Genomic DNA, 21830 nt, shown 5'->3' on the forward strand with positions numbered 1-21830 from the left:
TGACTTTAGGAAAGTTAGATAACCCCTCTGTACCCCAACTTATCCATCTGAAAATCAGGGATAACAATAATAACTATCTCATAGATATTAGGGGGTTATATAATTTCATCTAAAGCTTGTAGCATAATGTTTAACACATAGTAAATGCTCAGTAAATGGTAGTGGCGGTTACCCACTCTGACAAATTAATAGATTCATCAGTGGATTCATCAAGTATTCTCAAAATACTCCAAGCCAAACTTTAACTTTCAAAAGAGAGATTCCATAGTCATGGTAAATAAAGTTCTTTATTTTTTTTAATAGGAAACTGATGACTATAGATATTTTGATCCCAAAATGCTGCGGGGCAATGACAGGTAAGCAGCTCTTGTGAAGTTGTTATAGGTTTTCCCACTCCCACCAAAAATGAAAATAACTTTATTTTTTGTTATAAATCAATAACTACTTATTATTAAAAATTCAAACTACATAGAAAACTGGCAAGTAAACAGTATGTATAAACTCGTGACCCAGAGATAATCAGTAGTAATTATGCTTAACATTTTGATGCTTTTCCTTCCAAGCATATACCACAAAAAGATACATTTACATGTTTGTTGTTTTTAATGAAATGATGGGGGTATTACAAACTATGTGTTTTTAAATGAATATTGTTATTGGACCAAATGAAAAGATGGGAGCTTTGTTGTTTATGTTTTACATTTTAACTGGTCCATAAAATCTCGTCCCCTTGAGAGTCATTGCTTTAATAGTTCTTTATAGCAAAGAAACATTCTACAAATAATTCTGTATTTTATGATAAACATGGTATGATAAGGTATTTGTTACCTTTATTATAATAGATAATATTTTTCAAGATTTAGTCCACGGTGGTATGAAAAAAATAGCCTACAAGATACAGAGAAAGAATAGGCAGAATTAGGGAAAAAACCTTTTGGATGGACAGTCTTTAGCAACAAAACTCGGGTGAAGCTGGTTTCTTGCCTATACCTTTTGTTTAGGATCTTTAGACCTTTGTCTTTGCTTTATGGCAAGCTCTCACATCTTCATAGAACAGATAATCTTGTCACTAGATAGTTGATAATTAGATTGTTTCGGTAACCTAAAAGGGTATTCTCTTTTCTGAACTTACGAGAAATACTGCCAAATTTGCAAGAGCTACTAATGGCAACTGCAGCTGGAAAGAGAGGATTTGACAGAGAATAAATTATAGAAGGGAGAGAACAAGGGGTGACAGCTAATGGGTATGGGGCTTCTTTTGGGGTGAGTAAAATGCTCGGAAATTAGTGGTGATGGCTGTACAGCTCTGCAAATGTACTTAAAACTGTGGATTTACAACTCTTTTCCTATCTTAATGTTCTCCAGCTTACAATTTTTCCTTCCTTTCATTTGCATAGGTAGATACATTTTACTTCTTAGAAACATCTGAGGAATTCTTTTAATCCCCCCTGTAGTTTATGCATGATAATGAGGAGGAATGTTAGCACTGATAAGACAGAGAAACACAGAATTTCATCTGTAATAGATTCAGCCTTCTGAGCTGTCTCATCACAATTAGATCTTGGTTTTTAATAACTGGTAATGCTGTACTATTTAAGTCTCACCTCTCCTCATCTCATGTCTACTCTTAGCAGAACCCAAAGCACTTGAGAAGGAAGTTAAACACTGATGAGGTGTTTTAATCAGGGCAGCTACTGGCCCCTTCTGTGGAATATGCAGATAGGCCACAGAAATGAGGAAAAGATACAACTGTGGAATCAGCCTCAGAATAATTGAGAGGTTGTAAGAGCTCTCTCTCCTCTTGGCCGAGATTTTCAAAAATGGCTTGTGAGGAAAACCTATGTTATCTTTGTGTGGATGATTTTAGCACTCAAAGCAAATACATATCTGACTCAAAAAAGCTTTGAAATTTTTCTTTGTTAAAAGATCTCTTCAATACCAAGAAAGTATTTTTGAAATATATTATAAGTATGTAATAAATATAGGTAGTATTAATATAATATATAAATATAAAGAAACTACAGCAAAATACAGACCCCTCCTACCATCCCCCTTTCCTTCCTAAATTGTTATTCTCCCCATGCATGTGTTTGTGTAGTTTTTTTCACAAATGTAAATGTCCACAAGCTCTAAGATGTTGAGTTTGGTAAAAATTTTACATAATTTACCACTAAAGTATATATTTTATAAATTTAACTTCTACCCAGATTTCTACTCCCCATGGGAGCCGCTGCTCAGTCTTTCCTTTTCCCTCTCCGTCTTCTGGAATTTTATTTTAATGTCAGCAGGTTGCCCCATTCCCTTTTAGACACTGAGACGTGTACCTTGTCTAGCGTGTTGCTCTGCATCCTCACTCACTACCTGGCTCAAAGAACATGAAGGAAGAATTGTAAACACACAGCTAATTGTGTGTGTGTGTGTTTCTCATGCCTATTTTTATCCATAAGAAAAGCTTTGGGTGAAATTATCAGTATGGTTCTTTTGTTGTTGTTACAGCTCAGTTCCAAGGAACAAAAATCCATTCCAAGAGGTAAGTTCATGTAAAAATTCTCTGCCCCTAAAATGGAAAGGTGAAAAGACCATGCAGTTTTGAAGAATATCTTTGTCCTAAATATGGTTTTATGGTGATTATTCTGTGGCAGTCTTGATAAATCCAATTCTGTGTATCCAGGATTCTTTATAAATAACATCAAATTTAAAAATGACTTTTGAAGAAGGCCCTCTGGATTTATTTGGTATTATTTCATTGAAGGATGAGGTTTATTGTCCTGAATTGTTCCTGAAAAATCTAATTCATTTTACTAGTCAATAGACATTAGAAATTTATAAGTGTATAGACGTTTTTAGAAATAAATTTCTTTATAATTGAAGTAGCACCAGGGACTTAGGCAGAAAAAAACTAGCCAGCAAAAGGTCACATCCTAAGTTGTGGTATGGGCTCCGCACTAAACACTATGTTGCTTGAAAGCTAAAATACTGCTTAACTGTTTGTTTCAGCTTACCTATTTCTCTCTCTTTGCATTTTTAGGCAATTGTTTTTGTGGTAGGAGGAGGCAACTACATTGAATATCAAAATCTTGTTGACTACATAAAGGTACATTTGGCCTTTATATTCTTTTATCATGAGGTTTCAGTTGTTCCATGTCTTTTAAATACCACATTCTCTGGTGGCTCTCCAGATTCTTACATAACCCCTTTTCAACAGGTAGGTTAAAAATCCAGCAGAGAGGGGGAAATGCCCCTGTATGTTCATTGTCTTCCTATTCCTATCACATTTCTGGCCTAAAATTGTACTTGATCTGGAAAGCAATGTATCTTATTGATATAATGTGCTTTTGCATCTGTCTTAATTTGACTTTAAATGTTAAGAGACCTCAAATAAGCTCCTCTTCCAAAAACATCTCCCTTGGTGAAATTACTGAACCCCCCCTTTACTAAGCACTTTTCTGTCATCTTATTGACCTAACTCAGCAACATACTTCTAACAAAGTTGGAATGTCTGGTGTTTCAGCAAACAGGAGCTTTAGAGGTAGCCTGTTAGAAGTGGAGTGCTATTCAGAGATCACAGCGGCAGGGAGGACAGACAATTCACAAGAGTATGAAGGGAAGGGTGTGACGTGAAGAGCAGAAACACCAGTGGGGCAATAGAATTAGCGATTGTTAGAATGACATTTTGTAATCTTTATTTAGTCACTTAACATTAAATAATGATTATTCCTTATGTCTTATATTACATAAGGCTTCAATAAAGACAGAGTTTTTGATACAGCAGGAGGAGAAAATAGATAGTTACATGTCACAGAGCTTCAAAATTATCAGGCACAGCTCCGGGGATCCTATCTCACTTGCACAGAACATGCTTCATCTTCAGAATGGGAACCACTACTAAGACCTGTGTAAGATACCCTGTCTCCGGGGAGCATCTGTATTGTACAAGGAGAGGTCTTTTACACCCCTCTCTGGCCGCATAGCCAGCATCGGCCTGCGTGACTAGGCTCAAGAGCAGAAACCAGGTGCAAACCATCAATCTGTACAGTTTCTATAAACAGTGCTGACAAGCTAGGGCAAGTTGCCCCTTAGTCTGTTTTTGGCCTTTGTGCAGGACTGTGTTCATCATTTTCATTCAGTTTTGGCCAAGGGTTAATAGCATGACTGGTTCCAGTCATGGAAGTGCTAAACACAGGGTTGTAACAGACTAGCTGAAAATAATCCTGTACTTACACTCCATCCTTGGTTGAGCTTTCTTAATTACATTTGTCAGCATTCTGTTTTTTTTTTTTTTTACATATAGAACAGAAAAACAAGAAGGGTTTTTAAAAAGAAAAGCAAAATACTAACCGTTTGTGTACTGTAATGACTGTAATGCAGGTATAACTTTAAAGAAGCAGTTTACCAAATATTCCAGTGAAAACTTGTTTCTAATCACACAAAAGCCTCACAACTTTTACCTCTTTCCACCACAGAAATTTTAATTTTGTGAAGTGTGTTTATAAATTGATTCAGTGTAACACTTAACATTTATTAAGTAAGTCTAGTTCTTTCTCTGATCAGTCACCTCCATCAGAAGAGAATCAGGGTTATCAGTGACAGATATGTAAGCCCACCAACTTACCCTTTACTTGGTTTCCATTTACGAAGTTTTTTTTTAACCTTGATTATTACCCTCCACCAACAAAAACATGGTGTATACAGGCAGTAGGGCACATGACACTATGACTGATCAGGCATGGAGCAGATGTTTTATGTCCCTGTATCCAGGCAGCTTTCTTAACATCATCACTTAGGTTCATAGTTACATAACGTCTTTGACTCTTTAGTTGAGCAAATTCTTCTGTCTGCATTTGAGCAGCAACCATATTGTGGTTTTGCCTCCCAAAAGGAGTCCTCTGGAATATGTAAAACCTTTAAAACGAGAATCTGTAAAACAAAAAGAAGCATTAAAATTATTCCTAAGTGTTTATCCCCTAGATGTTATTAGCATCACCAAGATGTAACACATGGATAAGTACAGATTAAATCCTAGATAACCCCCCTGGAACCCATCTTGGACCTTCAGCTTCAACTAAAGGAGGTGATTTCTGCAGGTCTTAAGGGCATCTATAAATACAGCTAAGAGTATCATTCTTGCTCTCAGCCTCTTACAAGGCACCAAAATAATGTTTGCTTCATTTATTTTTGTATTATTCACTTAATGGCTCCCTTTCTGAGAATCAAGACTTCTCCATCTTTCCATGTGTCAATAATTTTTACCCAGAATTTGGTTTAGAAGATCATCAGATTCAGAAGCACAACTGAACCATAGAGCTGGCAGCAGCGTGAGACTGGCTGGTACTCTGCCCTTTGTCCCCTCCCAGCTGTAGGAAGTAGGGTTAGTTAAGTGCAAGTTTATAGGACTGTGTTGTCCACCGTTTAGTAAAGATGCAGAAACTATTCATGATAGTTTACACAGGCGAAAAGAAGAAACAGCCCATTCCTTCCTTAGACAATTTCAAGGTATTGTCTTGATGTCCTGTTTGTAGTTAATCCCTTCTTCAGGCCTTGTAAATGTAATTCATATCCCTGTGCTACGGGATCGGGCAGAGAAAAAGAGAAATTTTTAGAAATGCAGAGGAAATTTGTATTGGTTCCTATGTTATTACCCCACTTCCTCCCTGCCGTTTTGTCTACAGTATTCTCAGCAGTCTCTCCACTGTTGATTCCTCCTTTAAACGCATGTTACGTTTTAACACACATTCTATCATGCAAGCCACTCTTTCTCTTCTATTAGAAAGAGATGTGCCTAATTTAAAAAGTAGATGTTTCCACTGTCAGTTTCATTTTCAGCCAGTCCACTACTTTGTGTTTGGTAAGGTGTGCGATGCCAGTCTATTGTATAGGATGCTGCCTAGCATGTTGTTGAACTGCACCTGCAGCAAAATGGGTTTCTTTATCAAGTGACATATATAAAGGGAGTCCAAATTGAAACCGTTTCTCCTATGGCTCCTAACAGTGTTAAAGGTATTTGCTTTAGTCACCAGGTGTAAAAATTCAAACCCAAAATGAGTGTCTATTCTGGATAAAACCTAGTGCTGTCCACCTGGAACCATAGGTAATAATAATAGGCCATTGTAATTCTATGTGAACATGTATTTTCATTTCTCTTAGGTACGTACCTAGGAGTGAAATTGCTGGGTCATCCTAACCGTTTAACCATGTAAGGAACTGCCAGATTATTTCTACAGTGAATATACCTTTTTGCATTCCCACCAGTAGTGTATGAGGGTTCTGATTTTTCCACATCATTGCCAACACTTGTTATCTGACTGATTCTGGCTACCCTAGTGGGTGTGAAGTCGTATCATTGTGGCTCTGATTACATTTCCCTGATAACATGATGTCAAACATCTTTTCATGTGCTTATTGGCTATTTGTGTATCTTCTTTGGAGAAATGTCTATTCAGATCCTTTGCCAATTTTTTAATTGAGTTATTTTGCCTTTTTACTAGAAAGTTGTAAGAATTCTTTATATAATCTAGATACAAGTCCCTTATCTTGATATATGATTACAAATATTTCCTCCCATTCTTTTCACCTTCTACTTGGTGTCCTTTAAATTACAAACCTTTATCTATTTTGTCTTTTGTTGCTTGTGCTTTTGGTGTCATAGCTAACAATTCTTTACCAAAGCCAGGGTCATGAAGATTTACCCCTATGGTACATTTGGGTCTTTGATCCATTTTGAGCAAATTTTTTTTTAATAGTTTGAAATAAGGTCCAGCTTCATTCTTTTACATATGGCTATCCAGGTTGTCCCACTACTGTTTTTTGAAAAGATTATTTCTCCCCACTGAATGGTCTTGGCAGCCTTGCTGGAAATCAGTTGACCATACATGTTTGGGTTTACTTCTGGACTCTCAGTTCTGTCCCACTGATCCATAGGTCTGTCCTTGAGCCGGTGCTACACAATGTTGATCATCATTGCTTTGTACTAAGTTTGGTAATCAGGATCTGTGAGTCCTCCTACTTCATCCTTCTTTTTCAAGATTGTTTTGGATTTTCTGGGTCCCTTGCCATTCTTTATCAATTTTAGAATCAGCAGTCAGTGTCAGTTGGATTCTGACAGGGATTGCATCGAACCTATAGATAAATTTGAGGGAGTATTTTCATCTGAACACTGAAGTCTTCTAATTCATGGCATTGAATGTTTTTCCATTTGTTTAGTAGATCTTTCATTTCTTTAAATTTTGTTACATTGCAGTTTGTTGTTGTTTTCAGAGTATAAGCTTGTATTTCTTTCATTAGGTTTACTCCTATGTATTTTTATGCTATTATGAGTGAAATTGTTTTAATTTCATTTTTAGACTGTTTATTCCAAGTGTATAGAAATCCAGTTATTTTGTATATTGATCTTGTGTTCTGCAAACCTGTTGAACCCATTTATTAGTTCTAATTGTTTAATGGATTTTCAGGATTTTCTGTATACCTGATCATGTATATTATCTGTGAAGAGTTAGTTTAATTTCCTAATGTATCTGGAATGTTTTTCCTACTTTTTCTTGCCTAACCACTTTGGCTAGAGCCTCCAGTACATGTTTAATGTAAGAGTCAAGAACATACCTCCTAATTTTCTTCCTGATCTTAGGGGCAGAGCATCCAGTCTTTCACCATTAAGTTTGATGTTAACTCTGGGTTTTTAATAGATTCCGTTTAGAACTATGAATGTTTAGTAGCTAGTAAGACACCCAGTTCAATTATCCTAAGAAGTTTTTTGTTAATCCCTTTTGGTTTTACTGTTTCCTTTCTTCTGAATAATCCTCACCTTTTTCCTATCATTCAGCCCTGTTCAGGGGAAACTGAGCTAGGTCTATGACAGCTTCCCTCATGACGTTAGAAACCCAAGTTAGTACAACCTTGTAGTATGAAACAAAACATATGGCTATGCCTACAAGACACTTGTAATCGAGAATTACCTAACACGGCACGTGACTGACACCAGTTCATAAAACAGTGGGCAAGTGCCACCTTTGTTGGGAAGGCAAAGAAAATACTAAAATAATTCCAGCTGATTTATTTAGTAATGATGTTAATCTAACTCATAATGTAACTGCTATTTGGCATAACACTGATGCATTTGATAAAATTACTTTGGTTGATTTTAACAAGACATTTGATAATACTGGTAACAATGACCAGATGTTTTGGGAATTTGACTTAAAGCCACCACAAGTTGTTCTTTTGATGGAAGGTGACTGGCTAGAGAATGAACTAGATTTAGTTAATAATTGTTACGCTGAATCCAAGTATTGGGACATTTCATAAAGTTCAATTTTTAATGGAAGGAGAAAATACCAGGTTTGTGCGTAATTAAGTTTACACTGCAGTATTAAAAATTAAACCTGCACTTCCCTGGATGATACAAAAGATTAGAATTTTTGTGTTTATCCTTGTTTTTGTATTCTATAAATGCTGTAAAAGATGAAAAATAATGACAAATGATTAGAATTAAGAAAGCTTGATCAAGAGTGGAGTGGGGGGTGGAGGAAACGTGGATTATATAAGTACAGGATTAATCTCAGCTAGTGAATATCCTGTGCTGACGTTTAGCCAACCCTGAGTGAAATGTACTAACTAGTCATTAATACAGGCCTGTACTAGGGTCCAAGATAGACAAGGGGGCAACTTGCACTTGCTTGTCGACATTTTTTAACAGAAAATGTACAGATTGATTGATGGCTTGTACCTTGTTTATGTCATGTTTTCTTGTTTCTGCTGTTAAGCGTGGTCATACAATCTGATTCTGGCTGTGTGGTCAGTGAGATATAAAAGACCCCTCCTTGGACAGGACTGGGGCTCCCCTGAGACCAAGGTTATCTCCACTGTATCTTAGTGGTTCACAACTGAAAATGAAATGTCTTGTGTTACTAAAATAGGGTCCTGGGAGCTGTGGCTAGAAGTTTCAAATCCCTCTACTGTTTCCCTATGTACTATGACTTCTACCATTACGTGAGCATCGCCTCAAGAATCCCAGTTATATGACCCTATGTAATTGCTACACTCACCGTCTCATTTTGAAAAAGAGATGAGTGAGGTGTAACTTCTGTTTTATTTATTCTCAGAGAAGGCCAGCTAGGACATTCAGCCAGCAATATTTATTCAGCTTATATATCACAGAGAGATGTTCTGCTCTTGTATTACAAAGCCATAATTCTTTTTGTTCCTTGATGAATTATCATATTTGCTTTGTTATGGAATAAACTTTTGACATTACAAAAGAAATCTTATAAATCTTACAAAGGTATTCCAGTTCACAAAACATAAAAATTTCAGCATTAAAGAGTTACCAAAATTCTCCAGTCAAAAAGTTTGGACCGCTGTAATTGGGTCCCAACATTCTCAAAATTAAGAATGAAATTCACAGGAATGGGGTATATTAACACATAAATACTGTATTATCACAAATGAGTCTGAAGTGACAGTCTGTGCTGCTTGTGCCATCTCCTGCTTTCAGCATGACCAAACCCTGGGAATACTTGAAGTAGTTACAGATCCTCATTGACCTAAGATTGTATAAATAATTTTTGCTCCCATGAAATGTATCGGTCATGACATTCCTTCTATTTTCAGTGTAAATGGCATTAGAAGTGTACCTAACATATTTTGAAGGAAAAAAAAAACTGCCCATTTCACTACTTTATTCCATGCAATTTTAGGATAGACATGTGTACACTAAAATCCAGTATTCCCCTAAAAAAAAAAAACTAACAAAAAGTCTTACTAGGTTTAATCCCTCTTCTTGGGAACACTGAAAGTATTACTTGTATCTGAGTTCTGTCTCTGATTTTTTACAGGGGAAACAAGGCAAGCACATTTTGTATGGCTGCAGTGAACTTTTTAATGCTACTCAGTTCATAAAACAGGTAAAGTGCACCTTTTAGTTTGTTTCTGTTAGCATACCCCAAGTTGCTGTTGCTACTTTTCAAAAGGGAGTAAGGTAATCATATTCGTCTGAACCAGCTCAACTAAAAGCCATAAAGTTATGAGAAGTAAGGTTTTGCCCGTGGACAACTATGAAGAAAACTCTTATAAGTAACATTATTTCCCTTATCCCAAATCTATGAAAAGGTAAATTCAGAAAATTTTAAATTGGGGTAGTTGCCGTGGCTCCCATAAAAATCATAACTGTACCCAGCACTTGTTTTTAGCAGCTCTTCCTAGTGTCATTTTCCAGTACAACCTTCTTACCCACATAATACAGTTCTTGTACTTGCAACCTCAATGTAGTGGTCCAGTGGTATTATAAGAATTTCAACATACAGAAAAACTGAAGAGAATTTGCAGTGAACACATGTACACTCTCCACTGACATTTTATTGTACTTGCTTTATACAATAGCCTGTCCATCTTCCCATTCTTCATTCTATTCATTGCTCCAGCTTGCTTTATTAATTTCAAAGTAAATAGTAGTTATCAGTACACTTCCCCCTTAATAGTTCAGTGCCATTATTATTAACTAGATTTCATTACTGGTTTAGTTTGTCGTCGTTGTATTACTCTTTGGACGTAAAATTTACAGTGAAATACATAGATCTTAAGTGTACATTCCTGAATTTTGTCAGATGTCTTGTTCACCTGAGTATTAACCCAAACCCCCATCAAGACATAGAACCATCACATCACAAAGCTCCTTTATGGCCTTTGCCAGTCAATCCTTGCTCCTAGTCAAAGCCTGTCCCCCAAACACTGTCTTGATGCTTTTCTCCATAGATTAGCCTTGCCTACTCTAGAACATCACATAAATGGAATTTTTCTTGGTTAGGTTAATTAGAGGTTAATCTTTTTTAATGAACCAGATGGTGTTTGTGTTGATTTTCCCTTTTTTTGTTTTTTATTCATTGGTTTTTACTCTTGATTATTCCTCTGTTTTTATTACATTAGGGTTACTTTGTTCTTTTCCTAGCTCCTAATATTGGAAAATTACTAGTCATTATTAACTTTAGTTTTCTTTTCTAAAATAAGCATTTAAAGCCATAAAATTAAAACTCTTGCCATTCACTGCTTTAGCCACATTCCACAAATGTTGATATACTTTTATCATTGTTTGAACTATTTTTAATTTACCTGGTGGTTTATTCTTAGCACATGTGTGGAGATCTTTTGTTGTTTCAAGTATTTATGGATTTTCTAGACACGTTATTCTTAACTGATTTCTAATTAAATTCTCTTGTCATAGGACATTCTATACATAGGTTTATTGTTTCAAAATTTATTTAAATTCCTTTTCTGGCCCAACATATGATCTGTCTTGCTAAGGACTCCATATGCAGTTAAAAAAAGAATGTGTATTATGCAGAAGTTGTGGGGAAGGGTTCTGAAATACTAATTTGGTCAAAGTCGTTGATAGCATTACTTAGCTCCTGTATGTCTTAACAGAACTAGACCAAAAGAAAAATCAATAAAAGTACTGAAAGACTGATATCAAAATCTCCAACTGTGATTATGGAAATTGTCTTTTACTTTAGTTCTGTCATTTCCTACTTTTTGTATTTTTAAGCTCTATTATTTAGGTATATACAAATCTATGATTGTTGTATCTTCCTGATGAATGGACCTTTTTTATCATTATGCAGTATTCCTGTACTTTCTGGTAATGCTCATTGTCTTGAAGTCTATTTTATCTAATATTCAGATAGCCATCCTAGCCTTCAGTTACTTACAGTTTACAAGTTAAAACTTTTCCATTTGTTTACTTTCAGCTTGTCTATGAATTTATATTTAAAGTGTATATTTGGTAGGTAGAATATAGTTGGATTTTTTTTTTAACCATTCTGACAATCTCTGTCTTTTAATTGGAGTCTATTAGTCTATTAGTATCTAATGTAATTATTAACATGATTGGATTGAGGTCTACCATTTTACTATTTCCTGTTCCTCCTTTCCTGTCTTTCTTTGTATTTGAACACTTTTTAAAATTCCACTTTGATTTATCCACAGATTTGTTTTAGGTATATCTCTGCATTATTTTGGGGTTGCAGATCACATTATAGACAGCTTAACTGTTCATAGACTAATGCCACTTGTATTAAATGTAGAAAACTTGGAAACATATAGACCCTCAGCATTTATGCTGTGATTGTCATATTTTATATCTATATACATTATTAACCTCAAGACAGTGGACAGTGTTATTTGTGTTTTAGACAGTTGTGTGTGAAATAAAGACATAATTCTTTTGCATTTTTATGGATATGATTTCCAGTGCTCTTCATCCCTACTTACAGATTTTAATTTCCATCTGTTGACTGAAAAACTTCTTTTCAGCATTCATTGTAGCTCAGGTATGCTATTGGGGAGTTCCCTTAATTTTCTTTTAGATGAAAATGTCTATCTCACCTGTATTTTTAAATGATATTTTTGCTGGATACAGAATTCTGGATTGACAGTTTTTCAGATGTTAGTCCACTGTCTTCTGACCTTCATTGTTTTTGGTAGGAAGTCGGCAGTCATTCAGATTGATACAGTAACTTTATATGTAATGTGTAATCTCTCCCTGGGCTTTCAAGATTTTCTCATTATCTTTGGTTTTCAGCAGTTTAATTACAGTGTATCAATACAAGACTTCTGTGTATCTTGCTTGGGGATCACTGAACTTCCTCACTCTTAAGTTTATACCTTCACCAAATATAGGGAATTTTCAGCTGTTACTTCTTCAAATATTTTTATGCCCACTTTTCTCTCTCCTCTCCTTTTATATATAATGTTTAACTTTTTTATAGTGTCCCCCAAGCCCCTAAGGATTCTGTTCCTTAAAGTCTATAACTTAAGTTGCACTGTCTTCAGATTCACTAAGTCTTTCTCCTGCTATCTCCATTCTGCTATTTGAGTATTACTGTATTTACCAGTTGTTCTAGAATTTTCATTTGGGTTTTTAAAAAATAGTTTGTATTTTTCTGTTAAGATTTTTTATTTTTCATTTTTCCATTATTTCATTGTTCTAGCTGCTTTTTAAAACCTTGTACTATTAACTGCCACACATGGATCATTTCACTGATGGTCTCCATTGTCTTTCCTCCTAGAGAATGGGTCCCATTTTCCTGTTTCTTCACATATTGACTAATTTTAGGTTGTATCCTTTACATTGTGAATGCTGTGTTTTGGAAACTGAGTTCTTTTTTCTCCAGAGATTGTTGGTCAGGCCCAAAGTTCAAACTGTCTCTTGGGCAGCAGCTGAAATCTCACTTTCACCAGAGATTCAGAGAAAAGTCTATACAGAGAATTTGGGGTCTGTCACACTGGCTCTCTCCAGGATTTCTGCCTCACCTTTCAGTAACTTTAGTTGCCCCCAAACTCGCTCTTCTGGTTCTTCAGGCCAGAAAGACTGCAGGTTCTCTAAGTTTTAGCTCCAGTATAGCACCCACTGTGGCCTGCCTTCAGGCTGAGAGCCGTAGAATCACAGAACTCAGCCAGCGCTATTCCCTCCTTCCACATGCTGATCTCACTTATTCTTCTGTGCCTTCAGGTAGTTGGTTTTCGTGTTCTGTTTAAAGTTTATAATTTCTATCTCTGGTAGACTTGGTCCAATAGGAGTTTATCCAGCCTTCCAGAATTGAAAGTCTTAATATATTTCTAATACAAATTTTAATAGAAATTAGAAATATATTAAAATATATATAAAAGTGAACTGTCAGCAGTGAAGCCACACGTGACATTTTTCTTTATATTTTCATACTGAGTTAATACTAATTTTCTTTCGTCTCAGGTTTTTATCTTCCATTAATTTAATTTGCAACTAGAATGTTTATACATCTTTGTGCCATGACAGTTTTTAAATATCTACATATCATAAACATCTGAGATAATGGTGAAAATTGAGTGAAAATATATTGTTCTAAAAATGCAGTGAGTGAAACTGAAAGCCTGAATTTTACCATGAAAAAAGTGTGCATTTAAAGTGTTTACAAATATGATTGAATACATGTTTATTTTGTGATTTAAAAAAAATATTTGATTTTTTGTTTTGTTTTAGCTGTCACAACTTGGACAAAAATAACACAGAAGAACATTAACATGAGAATCTACTTAGAAGTTGGATAAATGTAAAAAGTCAAAAGAGCCATATGTTTCCTTCTCCATATCAATGTCCTAACAGTAAAACTTAGTTATTTGTTAATTTTTAAGGAAATTCTATACTTAATATAATGTGTACTGATTAAAAGAATAAAAGCATTTCAGAAATAAATTTTAACATTGTACAGTCTCTCTCCTGTTGTGTTTGACAAATGAGAAAGAAAGTACTTTGGAAGGAAGGAAAACTCTGAATATGAATATTATGTTAAAATATTAATATAATAACTAATGTTATGATTGAAGCTAGTGAAAGTTTGAGTATATGTGTTATTTGATTGGTTCATGAATCTCATTTTAATTGTAAAGTTACCTTCCCATACTTTCCCACATTGCCTCAAGATTTTTAAGGGCAGATTTTTAAAGCCACTTGAATGTCTCTTCTCCATCTGACACACCTATGTATATTCTTCCCACATAAATCCCTCCTTGACATACTGGCAAAAGTCAAGCATTAACAGTGTTTAGAATAGACAAATACAGAAACCTTTCTGTGAGACTGTGAAGGTTTTGGGCCTTAAAAAAAAAGTCTCTGGGGAAACCTTGGCCTTTCTCCCACCGGCCGTGGCTCCAGCCCAGCCACCCTGGTGTGGGTTCCCCGGCATGGCCATCCGCAGCACTGCCAGGGGCACGGGTGCTGCTGCCTCGGGCTGGGCAGCTCAGCAAGTCTGGACCAGCAGGCCCACAGCTTGGCTGATTCAGAAACCAGTTTTATCTAAGTCTCCATAAGGGTGATCCTCTTCAGAGGAATCAATTCCTACCCTTAGAAAAGTCAGGTGAGAAATAAAGGTCCACAGGAAAGGGAACTGCTCTGCCAGGTGATCTACCAAAATTGCATCACCTAACCCTCACAACAGCACTGTTGGCTGGGTGGCACAGCTCCAATCTTGCAGGTGCAAACAAAGCTCAGAAGGCTAAGCACCCTGCTCAAAGCCATGGCTGGTGCACGGTGGGGCCAAAGACAGAATGCACATCTGTCTGCTCCAAGTCCCACTACTCAGAATCACCTGGCTGAGGAAGCCAGAAGCTTGGGGTCTAAGCCAAGCCACTCCTCACTGGTCCACCTACATCAGTGACTTGACCCCACCTTTTTCCTCATGTGTGTAACGAGTGGTACAGAGTAGGGGCATTGAACGTGGGCCCCTCCAGGCAATGCAGCGCACCTGAACCAGCCAGCTCAGGATGTTCAACAAAACAACACCTTCCCAAGGAGCTCAAACACAGGAACCGGAAGGTTCAGCCGCCTGTCTGAAAGAATTTGAGTAGTTTGGCATAAACATATGAAAGTTCAGCTCACTTGGCATAGATGGGGCTCTACAATGGAAAGGCAAAATAAAAAAGGACTGAGAGGAAATTCAAGTCAAAATGGAAGTTTGCCCTGAACCCGAAGCTTACATTTGATCACTGCCAGGTAATTTTGTACAGTGACAAACTGCAAGACAGCCTCCCATCCCAGTGTGATCAACATCGTGAATGTTCAACTCATGCCCTTAAAATGTAGAGTTTTTAGAGTATAATCAAAGGACGCTGAAGCTGTGTGATTTTAATTTACTTAAATATACTCCGATCATTACCCTGGACGTTTGGAGAAATTTTTTCAGTTTTTTAATGTTGCGAGGCACGGAGCAACCTGACTCCAGGGGCTGATGACACTGTACTGAGGTGACGTGTTCCTAAAGAAAACCGGAAACTGAATTGCTGTTTGTCGTAGTGACCACATCCCGGTAGACACAGACTTAGAACTAGGGGCTTTTTCAACTTCACTTTGTTGAATTGCCCTGGTTTCAACAGAATTGTGAATCTCAAAAGTTTATATCCAAAGAAATTTCTGGATGTTAATGAGTGTGTACTAGGCTTTAAATGTTTGTAGCTGCTTTTGTAATGGAAACCTCAGGATGACTCTAAATTATCAAGCATGAATCCCATCAGCATGGCTCTATTTCAAGAGGAACACCTGACTGCTTAAAGCACACTCTCCGTACCAAGATGACATGGTATCCTAAGACTCCAGAGACAGCTCCATCAACTCTAGGACTCTCCTGAAGTTGATGTGACTCTAACAACATACACTGGTTTTTCTGCCAGCATACTTTCCCCTGACTTTTGTCACCCTAATCTTACGTTCTTTCACCCCTCAGGTGGAGCTGCCACGATTCCTGACAACAGTGAATGGTTAAGGGATAGGTAAGTAGACAAACCCAGCCAAGAGGTGGCACTTAGACTCCTGCTGAGGCCACTCCTTGAGGTCACAACAGGGCCATTCTCTTTTCTGCTGCACTTAAACTGGGGGGCCTTAAGCATGAGGTGGTAGACATTGCCACAAGACGCATGAGAATGAAGCCAATGCAGAGCCCAGAAACATCCTAATGACATCATCTGAACCCCCTGGGTCTTCAGTGTAATCTGAATGTTGGAGCCAGAGGCGAAAACAGTAAAATCCAGTGGATGATTTAAACAATTCTATGAGAGCCAAAAAAATGTAAACCAGACAAAACATAAGAAATAATGATTTTCAGACAATGGATGTCGAGAGCACTGGACAGAGATCCCTAAGAGCAGAAAAACAAACGAGGTGAGCCCTGCCCCTGGCCCAGCTTACTTCCCGGAGAGCCTGTGCGGGCTGCAGCACAGGCAGGGCTCGTCCAAAGGTCTCTCTGAGTTGAGGGGACAGAGCTGGGCATCTGGGAAGGTCAAGGCAGCTCGAGGTCACACGGTAGAGAACGGAAAGAGAGAGCTACACAGGGAAAGTTCTAGAGATCTGCAGAGGGTCAGATGAATACTAATCAGTGTGTGTATGTGAGGAAACTACCTGAGGCCTGGGAAAGAACTCCCTAAGAGGGTTATATAGGGAGCAAGAATAATTTTCTTTGCTCATGCGAGGCCAGAAAGAGTGTCTGTTCCCATCAACCAATTACCTCATAATTCAAGGGAGATTGGCAAAGTATTCAAAAGTACTCAGTAATAGGGAAAATTAGCCTGACTAAATGCTACTTTTTTTTTTAGTCCCACCTAACAAGCAAGACTCGAATGGATTAAATTGTTTCTAAGTAACTTAACCATATACAAGAAAACTTAAGAATATAGAAATACATACTCAGCCATAAAAAAGAATGAAATAGCCATTTGCAGCAATATGGATGGACCAAGAGATTATCATACTAAGTGAAGTCAGACAGAGAAAAATACCATATGATATCACGTGTGTGGAATCTAAAAAAAATGATACAAAAGAACTTATTTACAAAACAGACTCACAGATGTAGAAAACAAACTTATGGTTACCAAGGAGAAGTTGGTCGGGGAAGGGTAAATTAGGAGTTTGGGATTTGCAGACACAAACTACTGCATATAAAATAGATAAATCAGGTCCTACTGTATAGCACAGGGAACAATATTCAATATCTTGTAATAATTATGATAAAAAACATGAAAGAATATATATATATATATAACTGAATCACTAAGCTGTACACCAGAAACTAAACACAACATTGTAAATTAACTATACTTCAATAGAAAAAAAAAATAGAGAAATCCAAAAATATCTAAGCCCAGAACATAAAAGTTACAGTGTCTAAAATCCAACCAAGACTTACTGGATAAGGTGTGGAGAGGGTATAGCTCAGTGGTAGAGTGCTTGCTTAACATGTATGAGGTCCTGGGTTCAATCCCCAGTACCTGCACTAAATAATAAATAAATAAACCTAATTACACACCCACCCCTGAAAAAAACCAAGCGAACAAACAAAAGAAAAAAACCTTACCAGATAAGATACAGGACAATAAAGAACACAACAAAGCAAAAAATTCTCAATAGAAACAGATCCAGAAATGCCATTGATGATGAAATTAACAAAGATGTTAAAATAATTATTATAACTATATTCCATATACTCAAGAAGGTAAAAGAAAGTTTAAGCATTTTTAAGTAGAGATGTAGAAGATATAAAAAGGCCCCAAGTTAAATTCTAGAAATAAAAAAATTCAAAGTCCAACCTTAATACTTCACTAGAAATATTTATAGAATAATAATATTTATAAATTGAACTTAAAGCTTAAGAAGACCTGGGTTTCTTCAGTTTAGGCTTAATGAACCAGAAATCAACTTTTTAAACAAAAATAACTTCTAAATATTTTGTGACCAAAACCTTAACTGACAGCATCAAGAAATACTTGAAGCTCTTTTTTTTCCCCCAATTACCTGAGTCAATAAATTCACTTTTTGGCTTAAGACAGTTTGAGAAGATATTCTGTCATTTGCAAAAAAAAAAAAAAAAATCATGAAATAGCTGCTGGAAAGTATATAGTTTAACCAATTCTGAGAAAAACACATTCTCTTTCACAGAACTGCTAAAACCACTGCTGACACCTAGTCTGAGCAGACTCAGAACTGAGATATGCAGAACACAAGCCACAGTTCAAGAACCCCCTCACCTGTTACACATCAGACACACTGGTTTCTTTCTTTGACCAGTTACTTACACTAGGCCTACAACTATGAACCTCTGTGAGAATAAAAATGACTCAACTGTTTATGGGCTACTCTTTCTTTGTGCTGCTAAAATGTTTTCAGTGGTTAATTCTGAGTGATTTTTTTACATTATGCAGTTTATACACAAATCAATTTCTGATCATGTATCCTCTACTTAAACAAAAACTTGGATTAGACAATCTTCAAATGCTCTACACATCATTAATATTCAAAAATTACAACCAAACTCACAGAAAAGGTATTTATAAAACTGTAGTCTGGTTTATTTATAAGGTAACACATACTAAAAATCAGCATTGGTCGACTGCATGGGTCATACCTTATGAGAGGCAGAAGAGCAAAGAAGAGGAAATTAACAGCTTTAAACTTATGTTATCTGACAAGGACTTTGTTAGCTGTTTTAAATATTAGCTCATTTAATTCTAATAAAACCCCTCAGAAAATAGGTAATGCTATTCCTGCTTTGCAAATAAGGAAATGCAAGTTCAGAGTTCAGCCACTATCCAAGGTCATTCACAACTACTAAGTGGTGGAACTTGTACTGATCAGATCTGAGACAAGAAACTTTCCCAACTGACATAAGAAATTAGAGGATATTCTGATTAGGATATTAGAAATTAGAGAAAGTAGAGGTTAGAGATGCTAAGAGCTACTTCTTCTGAGCTATTTCAGCCTGATGGCTTGCCTAGGGGGACTGGTTCCAAGACCCCCCCCCAGACACCAAAATTAGCAGACGCTTAGGTCCCTTATGTGAATATTTGCATATACCCTATGCACGTCCTCCTGTATACTTTAAAATCATCTCTAAATTACTTACAACACATTATACAATGTAAAGGCTATATAAGTAGCTGCTGTTATGCAGCAAATTCAAGTTCTGCTTTTTGAAACTTTCTAGAATTTTTTAAAAATATATTTTTGTCCACAATTGGCTGAATTCACAGATGTGGAATCTGAGGATATGGAGGGCCAGCTGTTTGCTCAATAACCAGGACTGATTAGCAGACTCTGGTACTTAAAGTAATTGCTGGATAGAAGGACAGATGATAGATGAATGCACAGACCCTCATTCACTGACTCTTACTTCAGAAATCCAACGTGGCCATGTGCCCTCATTCATTCATTCAAGTAAACAAACACTTGCTAAAAGCTGCTTATGTCCAAGATACTCTGGGGACACTAGAGTTACAAACTCAAAGAGACAGAATTATTACTTCCCTCATTTCCCGAAAGACTGGAGACGGTATCTGGACTTCTTCTAGCCAATGTAGGAGAAGTTACACCATTTTCAGAAATTAAGTTTCTAAATCATGGTGCAGGGAGGTAGGCTGTAAGAAAATCCCTCAGAAGTAAGCTAGTCCTTGTTGGGTTCAACTGGGCCCAGGACAGGAACCACTTAACACGTGAACGGTCCTCAGCTCTGTCTACTTCCTTCAGATAGTACCTTTCTGTTCTTGAAAGAAAAAGCCCTTTCCAGTATCTTTCCTAGATATTGGTGCTTTTCTTTTTAGGGCCAGATAAAAACTCTTCTTTATTAAATACATTAGAATACATCCATACCATGGAACCCTGTGCAGCTGCAAAAAGTAATAAAGAAACTCCAGCTGTACTATTATGGGACAGTCTGCAAGACTACAGATATATTGTTAAGTTAAAAAAAAAGGTGCAGAACACTGCATATAGTATAATAGTCTATTGTGAAAAAGAAAAAAGTATATACACTTATTTATTGTATGTGCATAGAGTAGCTCAGGAAGGAGCCACAATAAACTGGTAGCAGCGTTCGCTTCCTGGGAAGGAGACTGGGTGCCTGGTGTTTGGGAGGGAGACCCATCTAGGGATGGGAGAGCTTTTCCCTGTCTACGTTCTATATGTTTGAATTTAGTACCATGTGTATATTATTTATTTCAAAAAAGACCTTTTTTTGGTATTCCAGGAGACAATAGACTGTTTCGACTCACAAAATCTAATTGCAAATCTGATGGAATCTTTTAAGTTCCCATTTTACTTCCTCTCGCTGTAGCATTTAACAGTGTTGTCTACTCCCTTCTTGAAATCCTCCTTCTTTAGCCTCTTTGACTTAAAATACCAAGAGTCATTTGATTTGCAGTCTGTTCCTGTCATTCCTGAGATTCAGACATTCTGGGTAAGAATCAAGGTAAGAAAATGTCATTGGGTTTGCCATAGAATATTTTGTGTAGGAACAGCTGGTTTCTACCCTATCTTGCCAGTAGTGAAAAAATAACAGCTATTCTACACTACCCAGATTGATACTAACATCTATATTTTAAAATATTTGGTGGGGGGCGGGAAGAGCTCATTGGTAGAGTGTGTGCTTAGCATGCATGAGGTCGGTCCTGGGTTCAATCCCCTATACCTCCATTTAAAAAATGTATTAATCTACAACTGAGCATTGGAGCCAGACTGCCTGAATTCAATCCCAGTCTCTTCTTATCAATGGTGTGACTGCAAACAGGGTACTTGGTTTCTGTAAGCTTCAACCTCCATCTCTACAAAGGAGAAATAAATTTACAACCTCCTAAGATTGTTGTGCAGATTAAATGACAGAATCCACGAAGGTGCTAGTTACAAAGCCCGCAGCGCCTGTCAGCTATGACTAAGCCCTGCACTGTACGTTTCTCAAGGGCAGGACACTGCAGTCCACTCAGAGGGCCGCTAACTGGCCAGCAGAGACCTTTCCCGCCACAAGGCGCTCTGAGTGCCTAGGGAGTGGTTCTCACAGACAGGGACGCAGGAGCCAGGCCCTCAGCTCTGCACACTTTGAGGCTTCAATGGCTACATCGGACGTGCCTGAGACCTTCCTAAAGACTCTGGTGTCACTCTGCTGTTCCAGAAGGCTGCTATGGCCAAGACACAAGCCCTCAGGCATAGGCGCAAGATTCTGCAGACAGCAAAGCAAAGTTCTCTGCCCCCTTCTGCACCTCTCCCAGCTACTAAAACTTGGTGTCAAAGGCACAGCTCTCCTCTGTGTACATGATCCTATTCCTCCAGTCAGGAAGGTAAGACCCTCACTAGTCTCTCTGTAGGCAGCTGTTCAAGTATCTCCTCTTGGAGAACCACAAAATGCCCCAAGTTGTCCCCATGATGTAGTAACAGGAAGGGAAAGAAATAAGTCAACATATTTTCTTGTTCCTCAGGTGTCATCTCTGATTTGCTCTGCCTCCCTCCTGGCACAGAGTCTGACGTGATCCCCCCAGTGTGGTCTTCATGTGCAGAA

The 21830-nt window shown here is 37.2% G+C and overlaps 1 protein-coding gene across 2 annotated transcripts in view; it reads left to right on the forward strand.

The window, feature by feature from the left end:
- SCFD1 (sec1 family domain containing 1) overlaps positions 1-14215 on the forward strand; it is a 94992-nt gene extending 80777 nt beyond the window's left edge. For both annotated transcript variants that reach the window (XM_006207579.3, XM_072962914.1), the window contains exons 21-25: positions 304-356; positions 2497-2530; positions 3029-3094; positions 9828-9896; positions 14003-14215. In XM_006207579.3, coding sequence (XP_006207641.1) covers positions 304-356; positions 2497-2530; positions 3029-3094; positions 9828-9896; positions 14003-14026 — 246 coding nt within the window. In that variant the 3' untranslated portion in view covers positions 14027-14215. The remainder of the gene's footprint in view (positions 1-303; positions 357-2496; positions 2531-3028; positions 3095-9827; positions 9897-14002) is intronic.
- Positions 14216-21830: the final 7615 nt, after the last annotated feature.

The sequence above is a fragment of the Vicugna pacos genome, chromosome 6 (genome assembly GCF_048564905.1).
Source record: "Vicugna pacos chromosome 6, VicPac4, whole genome shotgun sequence".
NCBI lineage: Eukaryota > Metazoa > Chordata > Mammalia > Artiodactyla > Camelidae > Vicugna > Vicugna pacos.